This window comes from Rhinatrema bivittatum, chromosome 5 (assembly GCF_901001135.1).
Source record: "Rhinatrema bivittatum chromosome 5, aRhiBiv1.1, whole genome shotgun sequence".
Classification (NCBI taxonomy): domain Eukaryota; kingdom Metazoa; phylum Chordata; class Amphibia; order Gymnophiona; family Rhinatrematidae; genus Rhinatrema; species Rhinatrema bivittatum.
Window position 1 is genome coordinate 262,238,526 of NC_042619.1, and position 21,516 is coordinate 262,260,041.

General features: G+C 45.4%; 1 protein-coding gene across 6 annotated transcripts in view; it reads right to left on the minus strand.

Moving 5' to 3' along the window:
• NSD3 (nuclear receptor binding SET domain protein 3) overlaps positions 1–21,516 on the minus strand; it is a 502,906-nt gene that overhangs the window by 262,526 nt on the left and 218,864 nt on the right. For 4 of the 6 annotated variants that reach the window (XM_029603933.1, XM_029603930.1, XM_029603931.1 and 1 more), the window contains 2 exons: positions 12,203–12,303; positions 10,644–10,689 (listed from right to left, as the gene is read on the minus strand). In XM_029603933.1, the coding sequence (XP_029459793.1) occupies positions 10,644–10,689; positions 12,203–12,303 (147 nt within the window). Of the gene's footprint in view, positions 1–6,573; positions 6,844–10,643; positions 10,690–12,202; positions 12,304–21,516 lie in introns of those variants that run through there. The other 2 variants (XM_029603936.1, XM_029603934.1) reach the window with 2 other exon arrangements.

Sequence of the window (21,516 nt, forward strand, 5' to 3'; positions counted from 1 at the left end):
GGGAGCCGCTATGGGCCCCTTAGTAGCTTGCCTTTATGCTACTGTCTTTAAAAATTTGTATATTTTTTGTATGGACAGACATTCAAGAGTTACTTCAAGATTTTGCTCAATGGATTAATTGTTTTGCTCCTTACCTAGAATTTACATTTCGGAATAATAAGGATGAGAATGCTTTTTTGGATATCCTGGTAAGCAAAATAATTGATATGTTTTTCATTACAATATGTAAAAATTAACTGATCTTCATTATGGTAGTCATCATCCTTGACAGCTTAAAGATATTTCTGCTGGACAATTTTTATGGCCACAGTGTTTATGTTCCAAAGTTCAAGAATACAAGCAGCAAGGCTGTACAAGAGGGGCAAAGTGGCAGCAAGTGTGGCATAACTGAAGGCTCCATATAAGGGGAGGAAAGCACTAGAAGAGGCAGAAAATCCTCAAGGCAGCAACAGAGGGTTAAAGCAACTGAAAGAGTGGCATAAAGACCCCAAAGTATCATGAGAGGTGCAAAGCATCCACCCAGAGAGGCAAGAACATTCTGAGGATACAATGGCACCAACAAAATTGGTAGAAAGCCCTAGGGAGAAAGAATGCAGAGGAAAAACCTGGAAGAAATCTCATGTCATTTCTAAAGGAGATGGCTGATCAAGAGTGGAGTTGGTCTTAACAGTAGGCTAAGATGCTACTGACTAAAAGCACCAATTCTTCTTTATCTACTAGCTGCTTAATGTTCTTTGATTCAGGAAATCCAGGTCAAGATTCTTCTTCTGAATCAGTACACCTCAGAAACAATAATCATGGAGGCACATGGTCCTGGTGGTTCTAGGTGCTGCACTTCTGCAGCCCTTGCCATTTACTCTGGTATAATCCATTGAAGGCTAAATACTGGATGAGACCAATAATCCCAAGAACCGTAAGGGAAAGGAGTTTGAAGAAAATGTCTAATATTGTTTATTTATTTATTTAAAATCTCTTGTATACCGCTTATACAATAACAAGACCTAGGTGGTTTACAAATAAACATACACAGTTTAAAAATAATCCAACAACAAAAAAATTAAAAATACTTTTCAACATAAGACGTGATATACAAATAACAGTACACTGTGTAAACAAGTTAAATAGTATGTGTTGTTTTGAGTATAGTAGACCATAGATAAGTTTTTAATTTCTTTCTAAATTCTTTGGGATTGGTTAGTAATCTTAAGGCAACTAGAATGGAGTTCCAGAGAGACGGTCCTGCTATTGAGAAATCCTGTTTTCTTGTTAGGTCAAGCCTGACTATTTTTACTGTAGGGACCTGCATGAAACTGTTAAAGATAACTGGGTGGATAAGGCTGTGTAAAGCAACGGATGCCAGGGCATGAGCAAGAATCCGCAAGTACCATATGGGAAGGAGATTTGGAAGGAATCTCTCTTAGACCGCCAGAGTTGTGGAGGAAGCACCCTAAGTACCAAGACTAGCTTTGAACGGTAGTAGTGGCTCTAGTAATTAAAAACCAAAATGGTAAGAGCAGAACAATGCAGCAAGAAAAGTAGCTGTAAAACCCTTAAAATATACTTCAAGGGCTGAGGCAGAAGAAGAATGGTATAAAAAGACAGAGACATGATGCAGAAAGCATACAAAAACAACAGATGACCATGACCAGGACAAGAGCAAAAGTTGCCATATATCGTATGGGAAGGGGATTTGGAAGGAAGTTCATAGACAACCAGAGTGGGGGATACCTGTCCAGCTATCTGGCTGATCCAATAAAGTAAAGATTGAACAATACCTGGAGTGACATGAAGGGCCCTAGGAATGGTTTAATAAACGTGCAAAGCAACAGATGGCCAGGGTAAGAACAAGAGTCAGCAAGTACCCTAGGGGAAGGGGGATTTGGAAGGAACCTCATAGACAGCTGGCACAGTGGAGAAAGCATCTTAAGGTACAAAGACTAATTTGGAATGGCAGCAGCAGCACTGGTGCCAGTTATTTAAAATGGAATTGATAGGAGCAGAGCAATATAATGAGAAGAACAGCCATAAAACCTTTAAGGTGTACCTCGAGGGCTGAGGCGGAGAAAGAATGGTATGAAAAGACTGAGGAGTGGGTGCAGCAGGCATATAAAGCAATGGATGGCCAGGGCAAGAGTCAGCAAGTACCGTTGGGGAAGGGGATTTGGGAGGAACCTCATGGATAGCTGGTGCAGTGGAGGAATCATCCTAAGGTACCAAGATTGGTTTGGAGCGGTAGTGGCAGCAGAGGGCTGGTGAGTAAAAGCTGAAATGATACAAATAGAGCAATACAGTGAGAATAGCAGCCATAAAACCTCTAAGCTGCATCTCAGGGGCTGAGGCGGGAGGAGGAAGAATGTTATGAAAAGCCCAAGGAGCAGTGCAGCAGGCATAGAAAGCAATGAATGGCCAGGGCAAAAAAAGAGTAATAGTGTGCTGCATGCACCATGCAGTGGCCATGTACTATTGTTGACAGACTCCACACATACAAAAAAAAAAAAGACTGGCAGCCTGATACAGTCTCTCTGCACAACTCAATCATACCTCACTGTCGCCCAGAAAGAGAAACAAAAAAAACAATCACTAGCATTGCTGCAACTTCCCATACTGTCTCCCATTCAGTCCCTCCCCCAATGTGAGAGTTCCACAATACTACTTCCCCTTCAGATCAAGCCTGAGAGTAAATGCAGTGCTTCTTGCACATGCTCAGAGCAGCAGAGGAAGCACCCTAAGGTACCAAGACTGGCTTGGAGCGGTGGCAGTAGCTGTAGTGCTAGTGATTAAAAACCAAAATGGTAGGAGCAATAAACAAGCAGGGTAGGAGAACTAGACTGGGATTGTAGAGTGGTAGAACAAAAGAAAAACAATCATAGACTGGGTAGAGTAGGGAAGAGAAACTTTTTTTTTTATTTTCCACATTTTTTTGTGTGGAAAAACCAACACACCAGTATAGTCAAAAAACTAAAAGAAGCAAATAACATGGAGGCACCAAAACACCCATGCTGGTGTATAATATGCATGGCAGATAGGCAGACCAATAGCAGCAAGACCCCTATGGTAGCAAAAGGGTGTGGCAGGAGGGCATGTATTAGGAAGACCCCTATGGTGGTATAAGGGGCATAACAGGCAGGCAGACCAGTAGCTGCAAAACCCGTATGTGGTATAAGAGGCATGGCATATAGGCATGTTTCAGGAAGACCTCTATGGTGGTAGAAGGGGACTGGCAGGCAGGCAGAGCAGTAGCAGTAAGACCCCTATGGTTGTGTAAGGGATATGGCAGGTAGGCAGAGTAATAACATCAAGACTCCTATGGTGGAAGGGGTATGGCAGACAGGCAGAGAAGTAGCAGCAAGATTCCTATGGTGATATAAGGGGAATGGCATAGGCAGATCAGTAGCAGTAAGCCACCTGTGGTGGTGTAAGGGGATTGGCAGACAGGCAGAATGGTAGTAGTAAGACCCCATGGAGGTGTAAGAGGATTGGCTGGCAGGCAGGCAGAACGGTGTCAGCAAGATGGTATATCTGGGGCATTGCAAGTAGTCAGAGAGGCAGCAAGGCCTTCAAGATGCTTCATTCATCTTGCCACTCGCATGGAAAATCTGGAAACCCAAGCAAAGGCAGACTGATTTTCAAATACACCAGCTTTTCCATCAACTTTGGTGCCAGATTTGAGTGATGAGAGCTCACAATATCCTTGGTCATTAAAAAGGCACATTCACTGGGCATGCTGGTTGGTAGGCAGGAAAGACAGCACTCAACCACTTTGGTTAGGTCTAGCCAGACTATGGACTTGTGTGCCCAATATGTCAGCACATCTGTGTCCATCTCCTCGATGGGTTCTGTGAGATAGTGTGTCACAGACATTTATGCTGTTATCTCTTTTGCTGGGGTGGGCTGAGGGTCCTTCTTGCCAGCTGCTTTAACTATAGTTCTTTGGGAAAACCTTGGCTTTGGCATATTGAGGTGTGGGAGGAAATTCTGGCTGGTGTAGTGCAAGCTCCTGCTGTATTCTCTGAGATGGCCACGGTTTCCTTTGCTACATTCCTACTTTGCCTCTACCTTTGGCACTCCTCTTCACAGATTTTAGTTACCAGCATCTCCTTCATGAATGTGAGACATTCGGACTGAAGGGCAAGATTTCCTTTCACCTGTGGATCACAAAATGTAGCAAGCATGTATATATAGTTTTCTCTGAGAGGTTTCAGTCTCTTTTGTGCCTGCTGCTGCAAGTAGTCCATAAACTACAACACCTCTGCTCTCATTCACTGTTGCTGAAGGAAGCCTTCCAACCTTTCCTCCAGAATATTTGCTACAGGGGTGACCAAGCCCAGGGTGGTGCTTCTAGAACTCAGGCTCTCCGTGACATCCTTGAAGGGCTTCATGATTTGTAATAGCTGCTTCATGACTACTCAATCATGATGCCCCAGGGGGCATTGCACACCTATCCCTATTTCCTAAGACATGCCATGAAGGATTGTTTGCTGCTCCACTAACCTCTACAGCATCATATAGGTGAAATTCCAGCAGGTACCAACATCTTGAATAAGATGCTTGTAAAGCATCCTGAATTCTTCCTGCTTTTCATACAGAAGCTGCTCTGCCTTCAAGCTTCTATGGGCGTGCCCTGCTATTTTCCTGTACTTGTCTATCAGCTCCTGCAGGAATATATTCCTGTGGTCCTTGGACCTCAGCCCCAGGGCACCCTTCACTACCAGGTGCAGCTGGTGTGTAAAACAACGGATATCCTGAAAGCCCCCATTGTCTATTACCTTTGCCATATTTTGACCATTGCCTATGACAAAGAAACCTGTGTTTAAACTCCTGGTTATCTGGTTTAGCTGCCAACCATCCAGTCACTCCCTTGACTGACAGAATATTCAACGAAGTATAAGGGCAATCCATAGACTGGGTGTGCTGCAAAATCCACCAGCACCCTGATGCTCAGCCACCATTAGTATTGCTGCCTGTCCCTGCCTCAGTCAGGTCCCACCAGCTTGCTCTTAGGGACAGGTAAGAGTGCATAGCATTCGTGATGATCCAGATATCCCTGGTGAAATACACATCATTTCCCTCTGCCTTAGCCAACTGTGCCTGCATGCATCTATGGCACTGGTTGCATAGGCTGGGGATGACCTTCCTACTAAATGTAGTTCTGAAAGGGACTTTGTAATTCAGGGCTAACATCTGCAGCAGACCCATAAAACCCACGTTCTCCACTACCTGCAGGGGCTGGTCATCAAGGGCAATCATTTCCCTGATGCTCCTCATTAAAACTTTTGATGCTGCCTGCCTCTTGCCCCTAGACTGTTCTACCAAATACTACTCCATTTTCTCCATGGTGGGTTGCCAGTTTGGACACATAGTAGGAGACTGCTGGCCTGCCACCTGGCTGCTGGAAAAGGCCATGGGATCAGCTTGGGAAAGTGTCCTCCCCTTTTCACTGGCTTTTACCTGGAATAGCAGAAAAGACCACCAAGCTAGTACTGCCACCTTCCCCTGATGCCAACGCTAGCAGGTGTTGCATACCAGTATACACTGCATGAAACACAGGTCCCTCCTCACTTTGAAGTACATCCAGATCAAGAATTTCTTCCATGATCTCTTTTCAGTATCCTTGGGGGCAGATGTTGGCACTGGAGTTGAGGTAGAAGAACAATGCCAGGCGCACCTCTATACCTACAATGCCTGCTCTTCCTCACCATCCTCAGGTTCCTTTGTCTCCCTTTCAATGAACTGGATGCTAAAATGCTACTGTACATTATTCATAATTTTTTTTCTCCTAGTAGTTCTTCCATACCATTTGATTCAGTTAATCCAAGACAAAATTCCTCCTCTGAATCTGTTGATGAAAATACTGCCTTCATAGCCTCAAAGGAACTCAGTAAAGAAGTGTGTGTTGTTGGTTTTGTGCATTGCTCTCCTGCTACCTTGTTATTGTCTGCCTTGGATAAAACTCCCACTTTTTCCCTCTACTCCAAAACAGGAGGAAGAGAACAGCTTAGCAAGCCTCTAAATTTCAATTTCTTTTGGGTTGAGCTGCCTTCTTCTGCTGCTATTCTGGCCTTGAAGTCGTCCCTCTTCAGTTTAGGTGCACAACTACCTTTCTTACTGCTGACAAACCTGCCAACATTCCCTTTCCTTGACACGATGGAATCTGTTTCTGCCTATAGGGGGTTTGATTATTACAAAAAATGTTTCTGAATTGGTACTGTAACTCATGCCACTTTACTGTGTATGTGTGGAGACATGTCTGTCACACAAGCATAGACAGTACAATTTGCAGTGCTTACATGCTGGACTGCAATGGTGTTGACACAGACTTCACACATAAAAAAAGAGACTGGTAGGCTAGTAACACTCCTCTCTTCATTGCTCACTTACTGGTGCCCAAACAGACAAAAATATTTCTAGCACTACTGCAACTCTCCACATTATCTCCCTCCCACAATCCTTCTTTCCCAGTGAAGATACAAAATCACAGCAACACGTGCACTGGCTGTCTTTCCCTGCATATTAAGTGAGCCCACTATAGCACAGAAAAGATAAGAAGCAGTACCAGTGCCAAAAAAAAGCTTTATTTAAACTGTAAGTTTTCTCCAATGATGTCCTTCTCTGATCAAAATCTAGAAAGGAATACAGAGCTTTTTACAAATGTTCACACTTCAAGATGGGAGTGGGTCAATATCACTTGATCCAGAGGGCAGTGATAAAGTAGTTTAGAAAAATGCTTCACTCTGATTTGTCGCAGGTTTGATTACCTTGCCAATGTGCTTGAGTCAGTTCTGATAAGGAAGTTAAGTCACACATGACGCAGAGGGGAGGGCTGGTTGTTATAGTTGCTTCCACCTGTTACAGAGAAGCCATAGATTTCAATAGGCCATAGGAAACGAAAACAAATGGGGCAAATGATATTAGTTTCATTTGTGGGACCCACGAATCAGACAAACAGGATACCATTCATTTTGGATTGCCCATTCATGTCAAACAAATGTATATCCCTAATATTTATCGAATCTATACTGGGGTAAGTAAAATAACTCATGATTACTGTGTTGCTAATTTTGTTAGCTTCCCTAATGTTTGTTAGCATTTCATCATTTATCTGTTCATTCTGGCCAAGTGGACGGCATTCACTCTCACTGCTATTCTATTTCCCTTCTCACATAGAATTTCTATCCATAAAGATTCTTCAGTACATTTTATTTACTGCAGAACTTTTAACCTGTTTGACTCAATGCCCTCTAACATATAGCACCAGCCCTCCAATTTGATCCATCCTCACATTGCGATATAATTTGTACCCTGGTATCACAGTGTCCAGAAGTCTCCAAGATGCAAATTATAACTACCTCTTCATTCAGTGCTATACACTCTAACTCTCCCAACTTATTTTTTTAAGACTTTTAGAATTTGTAAACAGACATTTCAATGTTTTTTGTTTGTATTAACAACCTGCTGATCAGTTGATAGGTAATTTGTAATCTTTCAACTTTGTCTGTTCTTTATTTAAAGGCACCTGGGCTACTTTAGCATATTTTGCAACCTCACTACCAAGATGCCATAACTTGTCTGTTTTGTTAGTATCCTTCAAAGATGTATCATTCTGAACCATGTGCTCGAGCGACTGTCAGCTTTCTCCCATCATCTACTTTAAAAGTTGCTCTCTTTTTTTTTTTTAAATATTAGTGTCAGCAGCCTGGTTCCACCCTGGTTAAGGTACAGCCTATCCTTCTGGAAAAAGTGCCCCCTTCCTCAAAACATTGCCCAGGTCTTAACAAACCTAAAGCCTTCTTCCCTGCACCATCACCTCATCTACACACTAAGACTCCGGAGATCTGCCTGCCTCTGGGGTCCTGAACATTGAACAGGGAATATTTCTGAGAATTCTACTCTGAAGGTTCAGGATTTCAACTTTCTACCTAAAATCCAGCCAACTCCTCCCCAGTACTGTTTAAAATCCTATTGAGATGATGCTTGAGGTCCACCACCTTTACCATAGGCAGGCAGTTATCAAGCGATCCTTATGTCCACTAGCCATCCAAATATCTACATTTCTAATGATCCAATCACCAATTACAAGGGCCATCCTAACTCTTTCCTCCCTGGCATGTGTCCTTGGAGACACATCCTCTGTGCGAGAGAATACATCACCACTTTGAGGGTAGGTCCTAGCTACAGATTTGCTTCTTGCCATACCAAGGTGATGCTCTCATTCCAGGTGACCTTTCTCCTTCAAGGCAGCACAGGGGCTGCTAAAGCAGAGGTGGAACTTCACTATGTCCCTGAAAGTCTTCTCAATATACATCTATCTCAGCTCTTCCAGGTCTGCCACTCTAGTCTCCACAGATCAGACTCATTCTCTGAGGGCTAGTAGACTTTGCACCAAGTGCACACATACAACCTCTCACCATATATATGTGGCTCTCGGTAAAAAAGACTGGATAGCTCCCTTCTCGCTGGTGGACTACTGTCTGCTTCTTAACTTTGTTGAGTTGTTAGTGATTTAAAATTTCTAAGGGAGTAGGGATATTCAAACTAATCTTAATTACTTCTGTTCTATTGGTTTATTCTATATTTGTCTGTCAGTGATCTGCTTATAACTATCTGATCATACACCTTATTGACTTGGGTTTTTTTTTTAAATAATTCCTTGTTAATGTATCAAATCTGTTGTAAATTTATAGAACGTGGTGTTATTAAATATCAAAATTTCTAGGGAAGACAAAAGGTTAACATAAAATGCAAAAAAGAAATATTTTACCAAAAGAGTTCAGAGGTGTTGTCTAGTCCTCTGCTACTAAAGAGAGAGTGGGGCTGTGGAAGCTGAAGCCTAGATGGCTCGCAGTGTCCTCTCGATTTCTCTGATGGGTTTGCTGGAAGAAATATTCCTTCTGGTCTTCTGCTGCTAGGATATGTGTGGGGCCTGTGAAAGCTGAAGCCTAGATAGCTCGTGGCATTCTCTGGATTCCTCTGTTAGATTCACTGGGAGAAGTATGCAGATGAGTCTTCTAGTCACAAACTCCATGGGAATAGAGATCCAGAAAGAGGAAGGAATCACATCTACATCTGAAGAAATGGGAGGTGCTCCTCTTGGAACGCCACCTGGAGGAGACTCTGACCAGACCACTGCAAATGAGATCTCCAGAACCAGTGTAGAGACCCTCGCTCTGAGCTACTCCCGTCTCCCAGTTCCAATATGGCCACTTTTCCCAACACAGCAGCAAGCATGCCAATGGGAATGGTCTGCAGATGACCCACTAATGCAGCCCTCCCAGGGCAGATGATTCCTTGTGCTGCCTTCTCTCCCTCACCTCCCCACCAGATTTACAAAGGCTTCCCCCTCCCAGTGCTTGAGAGCATGATCCACATGCACTTCAAACTACTGAGTACTTTCCCCACTCCTGAAGAGATGTCTCCGCTTCTACCCTTATCTCTCCTGCTTCAATCCACAGTCCCTCAGAAAGCAAACCATTCTTCTGCTTTCCATCTTTTTTCTTTTTTACACACTTCTTTAACAGGAGAAGGGAAGAGAAAATAGAAAGGAGCCTTGTTTATTTCTTTTTTTTTTTATTAAGGGGAGAAGACATGGTGGAAGAGGAGAGAAAAAGCATGGGGAGGGAGAAGGAAAGAGGGCAATTAAAGTGGCCGTAGACAGGAAAAACTCTGTTCCAACAACTGGAAGCCTGCTGGTCCACTGGCTTCGCTCAACCAAGGGAGAGTACAAAACTTTCGCCTCAGGAGTTGTCTTAGTTCACAGCATGGGATGCTTGCCTACATCTACCGGAGACAGATTGTACTGGCAGGCTGAGGTCAGCCTATAAGGCAGGGGTGGCCAACTCCAGTCCTCAATAGCCACAAACAGGCCTGGTTTTCAGGATATCGGTAATGAAAATGCATAAGATGGTTTTGCATGCACTGCCTCCATTGTATGCAAAACTATTTCATGAATATTCATTTTGGATATCCTGAAAACCTGGCCTGTTTGTGGCTCTTGAGGACTGGAGTTGGCTTCCCCTACTATAAGGAGCGATGTCAGCAAACCTGTTAGTCTCTGTCGCTATCTTCTGGTTAAGAGGCATAACCCATGCGTCTGGACTGCTCTGGCAGGATAAAGAGGAACTTTCAACCATTTAACTACCTCTGTCATCCATATCAGTCCCAAGCATGTCAAAAATCTATTAAAAATGCTGATCTCCACCATCTCCACTGGTAAACCATGTCAGGTCTTGTCATTTTCAACTCTGATTCTTACAAGACCAATACTTAAGCCAACACCCACCCTTCCAAAAATTATTTTTTTTTAACCAAGTTTTGTAATAATCCTCCATAGATCCAAAAATTAGTGAAAATGTTATCCAAAATATCCAGCTCCCCTCCACCTTCCAAGCCTCTTGAAGTATGGGCTTTAACCATTGTCCCTTACACACATTTGCCCCAACTATCTAACCGCTGTTTAGGATTGTCATTAAAGAACAAGTTTGCGATTTCCACTCATTTCAATGAAGTAACCCTGACATTAATTGACATGATGGCAAATTACATCTATTTGGGAGAATAGTATTGGCAACAAAAATATATTCTTTGTAATACAGGGCAAGGCAATTGATAGGCAAGGTGAAGGCAAAGGGAAATAACATAAAACATACCTTTCTGTAATCCGGTCTTCACTGCTGCCTGTGGAATAGTTTCCACCTGTTTAGACAGAAAACACAGTTACTACAGAGAATTCAGAAAATTATATAATAAATGGTTTATAGATATAATACAAAATTCATTATTGTACAACATCCCCATATCCATAACCTTAATCTGCAGTGTCACAATTCTATACTAAATTCCAGATCAAGGCATGCTGAACTTGTCCAGGTTTGGGGGGCATCTGCTTCCTTTGTCATTTCTTTTCCTGTCACCCTTGTCCCATAGGGCAAAGGTGTGTGCAAATTCAGTCCTCGAAGGCCATATACCAGTCTGGTTTTCAGGCTGTCCACAGTGAAAATTCATGATATATTTTACATACCAGACATCACATTACAATTAACCTGAAACCTCTCCATCCCCCCCCCCCCCATGCTCCCATTCTCCTTGTAAAAGCTGCTCTTCAACTGGGACTTAGAAGGAACAGAATGAAATCAAATGAAACAAAACTCACTTCATTATCCACTCTCAATGGTATAGCAGCTCCAATGACACACGGGAACATATCCCAAAACAAATAAAACCAAAAATTCATCACACTCCTATAGAAAAGTTTTCTTGTGTCTCTACTCTAATACATTTTAATTAGTATTTGGCTGAACAGCACCTGATTTTATTTCTATTGCTCAGTTACACTTCAGTTCAGTATTAATTTAGAATCAGCATTTCTGCGCAGGATTCACTCCTCCCCCAAAACACACACACAACCTTCAGGCCTCTTAGGCAATGAGTTGATTTCTCATAATATTTATTGTAAATGCTAACTGGATATAGCTACAAACTGGAAAAATACGAGACAAATGCTGGGGGTCATATTTAAAAGGAATCCTCAAAAATGATATTGAAAAGAAAAGTTGTTTGCTTTTATTTTTTTTTAACCAATTCCATAAACCACAGAAGCCAAAAGGTTACATTGGATTACTAAAATAAAGATACAGATAATTGTGGCAAGCATTATTCCACTGCAGCTTTAAGGGGAGCTGTGTGACATTACACAGTAAAGGCTTCCCTGTCAGTTCATGTGTTATTGCCTTATCAAGTCATTTTTTTTATATGCTTTGACATATAGAGGCTTATTCTTTTAGTTTTATTGCTTTCTTTTGCCCACTGTTCTTCCTTTTTACTTTCAATCCTTGGAATAGGGGACCTGCCACCAATTGTATATTTCTTTTTTTACAACCTTTCATTCGATTAATCTATGGACTATTTTGTCATGTCAGATTTTTCTTCTTTTACTCAGCATGGAATAAATCAATGGCCTTTAACAATACAGTATTTATTCATTTTAGAAACAGATTCACCATATCACTTTCTAGAAACCCCAGCAAAAGTACTCTCTTATCAGGGTATTTCATTTCTAGGATTTTACTGTATGGTGAAAGAAGGGGTGGCCTGGAGGCAGAAATGAAAACCACAACAGAAGAAACAGACGGCTTCATCCATAGGACATTCGTGGATACAACAAAAACAGGGAAGTTTTAATACCGTTCCAACCCTAGCAATAACCAACCTGCTCTTTTTTTACTTTCTTCTTTGGTACTGCCTCGGTTGATTTCTCAGACTCTGAACGGGTTCGGTTTGATCTTCTTTGCTGCTTCTTTTCGGTAGAGCCTAACAAATAAAGAGGTTCTACATGGCATGACATTGCAGGAATTTCAGATTCTGGTAGACTACCAGGCCCTGGTTCAAATGCCTCCTTATTTCTTAAATATTTTGATACAAAAAAAGTATCCAATTTAGAACTTCATCCATGGAGAGTTTGAAATGGGTTGGCATGGTGGGTGTCCAGACAGCAAATGATGCTGTTTTCAAATCCTAAATACTTCTCTACAATAAATACACTTCTCTTAGACTTGTTTGTCATGTATTTTTATCTTTACTAAACTGAAAGTTTCATGGACCAGGGATGATCTTTTATGTGTAGCTGTACGGTGCTGCATATGTCTAATAGCACTTTAGAAATATTACCGTAGTAGTAGTAATAGTTGTATGCCTAGGAAAGAGGCTGAAGGTTTAGAAAACGAGCCAGGATTCTTCCTTTCCACAAATCGGGATAGCCTCTATGCACTGTGTGCACCACACAGATGACACATCAGCCTTGTGTGGGAGAGGAACTAGGTGGAGAGGCCTTGAACCAATGAAGGTTCTCTCATACTCTGTGGCTATAGATAATCTCTTGCTGAACTATTTCCTCCATGTCTTTGCAAAGGTCACCTGAGGCTCTTAACCTGACAAGGTATTATGAAAATTAATACCTCCCCCCCAAAAGAACAGTTTATCTAAAAAAAAATCCTTAGGTAATGTGCATTTTCCAGCTTTTAAATGCATATTTCCTCCAATGTTTAGTCAATCAGAAAGGAAAACTGGCTCTTACCTGCTAATTTTCATTCCTGTAGTCTCACAGATCAATCCAGACCAGCAGATGGAGACAGAGAAAGTTTCACTAACACTGCACATAACCCAGTGTGCCACCTGCAGTCCCTCAGTATTGACCTGTACCCAAGCCAAGATGAAAACAAAAACTCAAACTGAAAGAAAATACAAACTCCCTTCCCACAACGAGCAGGAGGAAGATGAAGTTATTGAACACAATGGCAAACTCGTTTCCCAAATTTAAAGGCACTGAAAACCCCCAACAACTCTGCACTATATACAAACCTTCAGTACAAGCTACAGTTTCTCCCCCTCTACATAATAGGCGGGTCTTTGTACTGATCTGTGGTATGACAGGAACGAAAATTAGCAGGTAAGAACCAATTTTCCTTTCCTGTGCGTACCCATATCAGTCCAGACTCCTAAACAGGGTGGGACTTGGAAAGCCCAGCTCACAGAACACTCTCACCAAAACACATGGATTCCAGAGCCCCGATATTCAAGCGATGTTGTCTGCTGAAAGTGTGTAGTGACATCTAAGTAGCTGCCCGGCAAATCTGTGGAGACACCTGCTGTGACTCAGCCAAGGAGATCGCCTGAGAATGCATCAAGCACGCCCTTAAAACTTCTGGCACAAGGTGATCTTCAGAAATGTAATTTGACCCGATCGCTTCCTTCAGCCACCACGCAATTGTAGTCAGATGCCTTACCTCCCTTCTTTGGACCACGCCACAGAATGAAGAGGTGATCCGATCTATGGAAATCGTTAGTGACCTTTAGATACCTCAACAAAGCACACCTCACGTCTAAGAGCCTAAGCTCCCTCATGTGAGTGTAGAGGAATCCAAATCTGGAAAAGCTGGAAGTTCCACTGTCTGACTTAGATGGACCGCCAAAACTACCTTAGGCTGTACGGAAGGCAACATTTTTAATGAAAACCCCAAATCTGAAATCTGTAGAAAGGGATCCTGACACAAGGCCTGAAGCTCCGAAATTCACCTGGCCGACAAATAGCCACAAGAAAAAAAAACACTTTAAAAGTCAAATCCTTTAATGTTGCCCTCTTCAGTAGTTCAAACAGAGCCTCACACAATCCTCTAAGGACAAGATTCAGATTCAGAGGAGGATAAGCTTTCCACACCAGAGGCTGTAAATTCTTAACTCCCCGGATTCATGGACAGAGGATACCACTGCACCTTGCCCCAGAGACAACCCAATGCCACAACCTGGACTCTCAGCGAGTTGAAGGCTAGTCCCTTGACCAGACCTTCTTGTAAAAATGCCAAAATATGCAACTGTAGCCTTTATACTCTGTTAGCAGTACACCATGACTCGAAGATCCTCCAAATTAACACATATGCCAAGGATGTAGAAGATCATCTGACCTGCAATAAGGTGGTAATCACTGTCTCAGAATATCCTCGTCTCAGTTGTCTCCTCTCAAACGCCAAGCCTTGAGACATAAGTAAGCCACTTGATCCAAAAATATTGAACCCTGATGGAGAAGATTTGACAGATGTCTGAACCTCAGTGGTTCGTTTATGGCCTTGTTGATCAGATCCACAAACCATGGTCAACATGGCCACTAAGGAGCTACCAGAATCACATTGCCCAGATGTTTCTTTATCCGCTGTAACAGCTTGCCCATCAGAGGACATGGAGGGAATACATAAAGAAGAATCCCTCAAGGCCACGGCAGAACCAAAGCATAGATTCCTTCTGTATCATGTTCTTTTTGGCGACTGTAAAAACAAGACACCTTGGTATTTTCTCTGGTCGCCATTAAGTCCATATGGGGATTCCCCCTATCTTCCATGAATGAAAAACATTGCTGCCTCCTACTGCTCCCACTCCCCAGGGTCTAACTTTCTCTGACTAAAAAAATCCACCTGGACATTTTCTACTCCGGTGATGTGAGACGCCGCCAGCTGCTCCAAGTGCTGCTTTGCATAGAATATCAATTCCCAGGCCTCTTGAGCCACCGGCTGACTCTTTGGTTCCACCCTGACAGTTGATGAAAGCCTCCATCATTGCATTGTCCGATAGAACAGGCACTGATCGGCCGTACAACCGTGTCAGAAAGGCAAGTAATGCAAAATGTACCACTCTCGTCTTTAATCAAATGACAGACCAAGAGGCCTTCTGTTTCAACCACTGGCTCTGCGGCGACTGACCCTGACACACCACCCCCCCATCCAGAAAAGCTGGCATCAGTGGTGACTATTATCCAATTTGGGACTTCCAATTTCACACCCCGTTTGAGATTGGCATGAGTAAGCCACCATGAAAGACTGCCCCTGGCTTCCCCCTCTAGCGGAAGGGAAAGTCGAAACTCTTCCGATAACAGACTCCAGCGGGAGAGAAGAGCCCTCTGAAGAGGTCGCACATGCACGACTGCTCAATGCATGAGTTCCAATGTCGATGCCATGGAGCCCAGGACCTGTAAACATTCCCAGACCTTGGGCACTGAAAGCTCTAGTACATGGTGAATCTGACTGCAATCTCAGCAATCTCTCCTCTGTGAGAAACACTCTCCTCACCATGTTGAACCAAACTCCCATATACTCCAGATTCTGAGGGGGCACCAGATGGCTCTTTGCCAGATTCACCACTCATCCTAGAGACTCCAAGCGCATCAGTACCTTTTGTACTGATTGTCAACAGAGGTTCTCTGATCCTGCACGAATGAGCCAGTCATCCAGATATGGATGGATCAACACCCCCTTCCCTTCACATTGTGGTTGCCACCACCCCCATCACCTTGGTGAAGGTATGTGGAGCTGTTGCCAAACCAAAGGGAAGAGCCCGAAACTGAAAATGTTCCCCTAGGATCATAAACCTCAGGAATCTCTGGTGCTCCGGCCTGATGGCTATGTGCAAATATACTTCTGTCAAGTCAAAAGATGCCAAGAACTCTATTTTGTGTATCGTAGTTATGACTGACCTCAGAATCTCCATGCAGAACCGGGGAACCTTGAGAGCTGCATTTACTTTCTTTAAATCCAAATTCAGCCAAAACATTCCTTCCTTTTTTTGAACCATGAAATAGATGGAATACCTTCCTGTTCTTTGCTCCTCCAGAGGAAAAGGCACTATAGCCCTCAGATGTCGCAAGAGGTCCACCGTCTCTTGAACCACTAGCTGCTTTGCGCGAGGAGCTCAAGGAGAAACCACATAAGCGTCCCGAACCAGACGAGCAAATTCTAACCAGTAGCTGTCTTATCATACTTAGGACCCACTGATCTATTGTAATTTTAGCCCAATCCTTGTAAAAAAGCGCCAAGCAACACCCGACAGCTGGGACTGAAGAGTGGACAGTTTTCACTTCATTGTGAGGACTTTATACCTCCTGCACCCAGGCCAGAGTTGCTCAGGATGGCTTCCTACCACCCCGAAAGGACTGACTACAGGATTGAGGTCTTGATGAGGTTTGCCTCAGAGGACTTGCAAAACCTCCTATTATCTCTAAACTAAGCCAGAGCATGAAACCATCTGTCCCTAGGCTTCTCCTCTGGTAACTTACAAACTTTGGATTCTCCAGGATGCTTCATTATCTGTTCCAAATCCTCTCCAAACAAAAGTTTTCCTTTAAATGGAAGAGTGCCCAACTGAGATTTGGACCAAACATCCACCGACCAATACTATAGCCACAGTAATCTCCTGGCCAAAACTGCAGACATCATAATCCTTGAAGATGTCCAGATCAGGTCATACAGAGCATCAGCCCCATACACTGCCACACCTCTAAATGTTTAACCCACTGCACTGCCGGTTCCAACTCTGCCTGCATCTCTTGCAACTGCTGAACCCAATGCAGAGAAGCCCTCTGCATAAAACTGCTGCAAATCGCAGCCCGTATACTCAGAGCTGACACCTCAAAAATCCTTTTGAGGTGAAGCTCCATCTTATGATCTTGCATGTCCCTCAGAGCAGCCAATCCCGCAACTAGTATGATAGTCTTCTTAGTGACCGCCCACACAAAAGCGGCGACCTTAGGGAACGCTAAAAGCTCCAATGTCTCTTCTGGCAATAGGTAAAGCTTCGCCATAGTTTTGCCAACCCTTAAGCCAGATTCCAGAGTGTCCCACTCCTGAACTACCAGCTTCTTCACCAACTTATAGAAGGAGAATCCTTTAGTTAGGCTACGCAAACCATCCAACATGGGATTTGCACCCTCCAGGTCAGACTCCTCCTGGAACATCTCGATCCCCAGCTCCTGAAGCACAGGGGGAATCAAAGGCCAGTGCGTCTCTCTGGAAAAGGCGCACCACCTTGGGATCATGCCCTTCTGCTACCAGGACCTCCTCTGGGCCTTCGATTGGATATGCCGCATCCAGCAACCAGTCCATCCCAGGGGAACCCCGTCGCAACCACTGGATCATCGGAGTCATCTGCAACCTTAGATACTCCTGCCTGCGAGTAAAGACCCAGAATGCGGCAAATGCTCTCTGAATGTATTCTTTTAACTGATACAGGGTTCTTCCCTGACTGACTCCCTACCAGATCACGGCCGGGACCTACGATTATCCCCTGATGCACACTCAGCTAAATAAGCCCTGTGCATAAGTAAAAAATTCAGTGAAGAAAGTCTGAGGCTCATGTGAACTCAACTCCAAGGGGAAATCGTCCCGGTCCAATCCTCCCCTAACCAGGGGAAAATCATCATCAGAGTCTTCCCGGTCCTCCCCTGTGCCAGCAATGGCAGGAGACAGCCATAGTGGGGATTCCCTATCCTCCCCTACCAAAGATGAATGCCCTACTGAAGAAAAAAACATGATCACCATTCCTGCGCTGACAACAGCCTCCCACGCGGGAAGTCGAGACTCTTGGGAAACTGATGTCATTCGGTTCACCACGACGGCGGAGGTAGCAGACCTCCGCAATGTGCCTTCACCTCTCATGACACACCCGGAGCAAAGGCCTGCCGAACTGAGCAGCGAATGCGATCCCGTGCAAGCACAGCAAGCTTTGCCTCAAGCTATGACCACATGGCTGGGACACACGCTGCTATTGCTGGACTCACCAGGGAAAGCCTGAAAACCAGCCTTGCACAGACTTGCTACTGAATCACCGACAGTTACCACCCATACTACCTGCAAGCCCGACCACTGAGATTAAAGAAATGAATGACTTTTTTTTTTTTTTTTTTTAAATAAACTTTATGCACCAACCAACGACCTAGCCCTGGTCATATACAACAAAGGATATACTTTCATGCTCCTTCGGGCTGCAAGTGTAGAGCCACTGGAGGGTCCCAAGGCTGCCTTGTGGGGGATGAGGGATCTGTACCACCAGATGTCCACCCCATGGACTCTAGGATTGAGCTAAAAAGGGTCACCAACTCTCTGCTCGTTCACCTCAGACCAGGGAAGATGGCTCCACTAGGAAATTACAACCCCCTGGGAGGATCAGAATAAGAAAATTATTCCTTACCTGCTAATTTTCGTTCCTGTAGTACCAAGGATCAGTCTAGACGGTGGGTTATGTCCCCCATCCAGCAGATGGAGTCAGAGCAAACTTCGGAGGGTGCTGGCATATAAACCCGTGTGCCCTCCCTGGATCCTCAGTATCGAGAATATCAAAGCTAAAACAATAAACTGAGAAGGATGGATCAAGCATAACAGAACTGAAACTGATGCAACCAACAATGCAACTTGCAAATAGAACTGTCGAACAGCCTTAGTAAAGGGAACGGGGAACAGATCCCGCTCCAACAGAAAGATCAGGAAAAAAGGAGGAGAGAAATCGAGCAGGAGTAACCCCAAAGCCCCCACAGTATCCGGGTGGGCGTCTGGACTGATCCTTGGTACTACAGGAACGAAAATTAGCAGGTAAGGAATAATTTTCTTTTCCCTGTACGTACCAGGATCAGTCCAGACGGTGGGATGTACCAAAGCTTCCCTAACTCGGGTGGGGCCCTGAAAGCCCTGCTTGAATTACCCTGTTGCCAAAAGAACCTGAGTTGGAAACAGACAGGTGAAGCCGATAATGCCTGGAAAAAGTGTGCAGGGACTTCCAAGTTGCTGCCCGACAGATTTCCTGAGAAGAAACTGACTGTGATTCCGCCCAGGAGGTCGACTGGGCACGTAGTGAATGAGCCTTGACCCCCACAGGGGGGGTCCGGCCGGCACCAATGTATGCCGTCACCACTACTTCCTTGAGCCACCTCGCTATCGTAGTCTTCGTGGCCTGAGAGCCTTTTCTTGCACCGGACCAGAGGACAAAGAGATGGTCGGAGACCCTGAAGTCGTTGGTAACCTCCAGACAGCGGAGTAAGGTGCGCTTGACGTCCAAATGCCGGAGAGACCTGGGAGCGTCAATCGGAAAGGAAGGAAGCTCCACCGCCTGATTCAAGTGGAACGTGGAGATGACCTTGGGCAGAAATGAAGGCACCGTACGCAAGGAAACTCCAGAGTCCATGAAGCATAGGAAGGGTTCCCTGCAGGAGAGTGCTTGAAGCTCAGAGATACGACGCGCCGAGCCTATGGCAACCAAGAAAACAGTCTTGAGGGTGAGATCCTTAATGGAAGCGCACTGTAGAGGTTCGAAGAGAGGCCCCGAGAGAACCCGGAGCACCAGGTTAAGGTTCCAAGATGGACAGGGATTCTGCACCGGGGGGTCGCAGGTGTTTCGCCCCCTTGAGGAACCTCGCGATGTCTGGATGAGCCAAGAGGTCCGATTGCCCTGTGGTGCGAACGAACGAGCCCAGGGCTGAAACTTGTACTTGCAGGGAATTGTAGGCGAGCCCCTTCTCCAGGCCATCCTGGAGAAAAGCCAGGATCTGCGGAACCGAAGCCGTGGCAGCGTGCGAACCATGGTCAGAGCACCACAACTCGAACACCTTCCAGACCCGTTCATAAGCGACAGACGTCGAGGTTTTGCGCGCCTTGAGGAGAGTAGCTACTACTGAGGCAGAGTAGCCCTTGCGCTGGAGTCTCCGCCTTTCAAAAGCCAGGCCGCAAGACAGAAGTGTTCTGCCTGCTCGGAAAATACTGGACCCTGATGAAGGAGGCGAGGAAGATGGGAGACACGTAGCGGCCCGTCCACCGCGATATTGAGCGCACAGAACCAGATCTATTGCAAAAGCCATGGATCCCAGTATCTGTAGGTAATCCCAAGACGTGGGTTCCGGGAGAGCTGCGAAACGTAGAATCTAGTCCCGAAGGGCTTGCGCTTTGTCCGGACACAAGAAGACCTTGTCCTGTACCGTGTCTAAGCGGGCTCCCAAGAAGTCCAAGCACTGCGAAGGTCGGAGACTGCTCTTGTTGAAATTCACCACCCAGCTGAGAGACTGGAGGAGTTGAACGACCCTGTCGACCGCCTGCCCCTGTGAGAAGGTCTTCGCCCGGATGAGCCAATCGTCCAGGTAGGGGTGAACCAAGATCCCCTCCCGTCTTAGTGCAGCCGCCACTATGACCATGACCTTCGTGAAGGTCCGGGGGGCGGTCGCCAAGCCGAAAGGAAGGGCCTGGAACTGGAAATGTTGATTCAAGATCTTGAAGCGAAGGAACCTCCAATGAGCCGCAAGGATTGGTATGTGAAGATAGGCCTCTGTCAGATCTAGAGAAGCGAGGAACTCCCCCTGATGAACCGCTGCTATGACGGAGCGCAGGGTCTCCATGCGAAAGCGGGATATCCGAAGCGCCTTGTTGACTTCCTTGAGGTCCAGGATGGGTCAGAAGGCTCCGTCCTTCTTGGGCACCACGAAGTAAATCGAATAGTGGCCCGAGTCCTCCTCTCCAGAGGGGACGGGAGAGATGGCCCCGAGGTCCAGGAGCCTGTCGAAGGTCTGCTGTACCCCCAAGTGCTTGTGACTCGAACCGCAGGGCGAGAAGATGAACCTGTCTCTTGGGATAAGAGCAAACTCCAACGTGTAGCCTTGCCTTAGAATATCCAGGACCCACTGATCCATGGTGATGTTGGCCCACTCCCCGTAAAAGAGAGAGATGCGGCCCCCGATCCGGGGTAACGTGGAATGGGCGGGGCCTGGCATCATTGGGAGGGCTTGGACGACCCTCCCTGCGTCGAGCCGTCCCTAGGTTATCTACGGCCCCGAAAGGAACGGGGCCAAGACTGAGATCTGGAGGAAGGTGTCCGGGTTCCCTGCTGACTGGAGCCCCGATAGCGGTGCTGGGTGCGGGAACGACTCCTGAAGGAAGAGGATGGACGATACGACTGCTGACGGTCCTCGGGGAGCCGATGTACTGAATTTTCCCCCAACGACTTGATAATCTGGTCAAGATCGTCGCCAGAGAGGAACTTACCCTTGAATGGGAGGGAGCCCAGGCTGGATTTGGAAGAGGGGTCCGCCGCCCAGTTGCGGAGCCATAGGAGACGCCTGGCAGAGACCACGGAGACCATGGTCCTCGCCAAGACGCGCAGCAGGTCGTGGAGAGCATCAGCCCTGTAGGCAATTACGGCTTCCAGCCGATCTGCTTGGGCCGCTTCCTC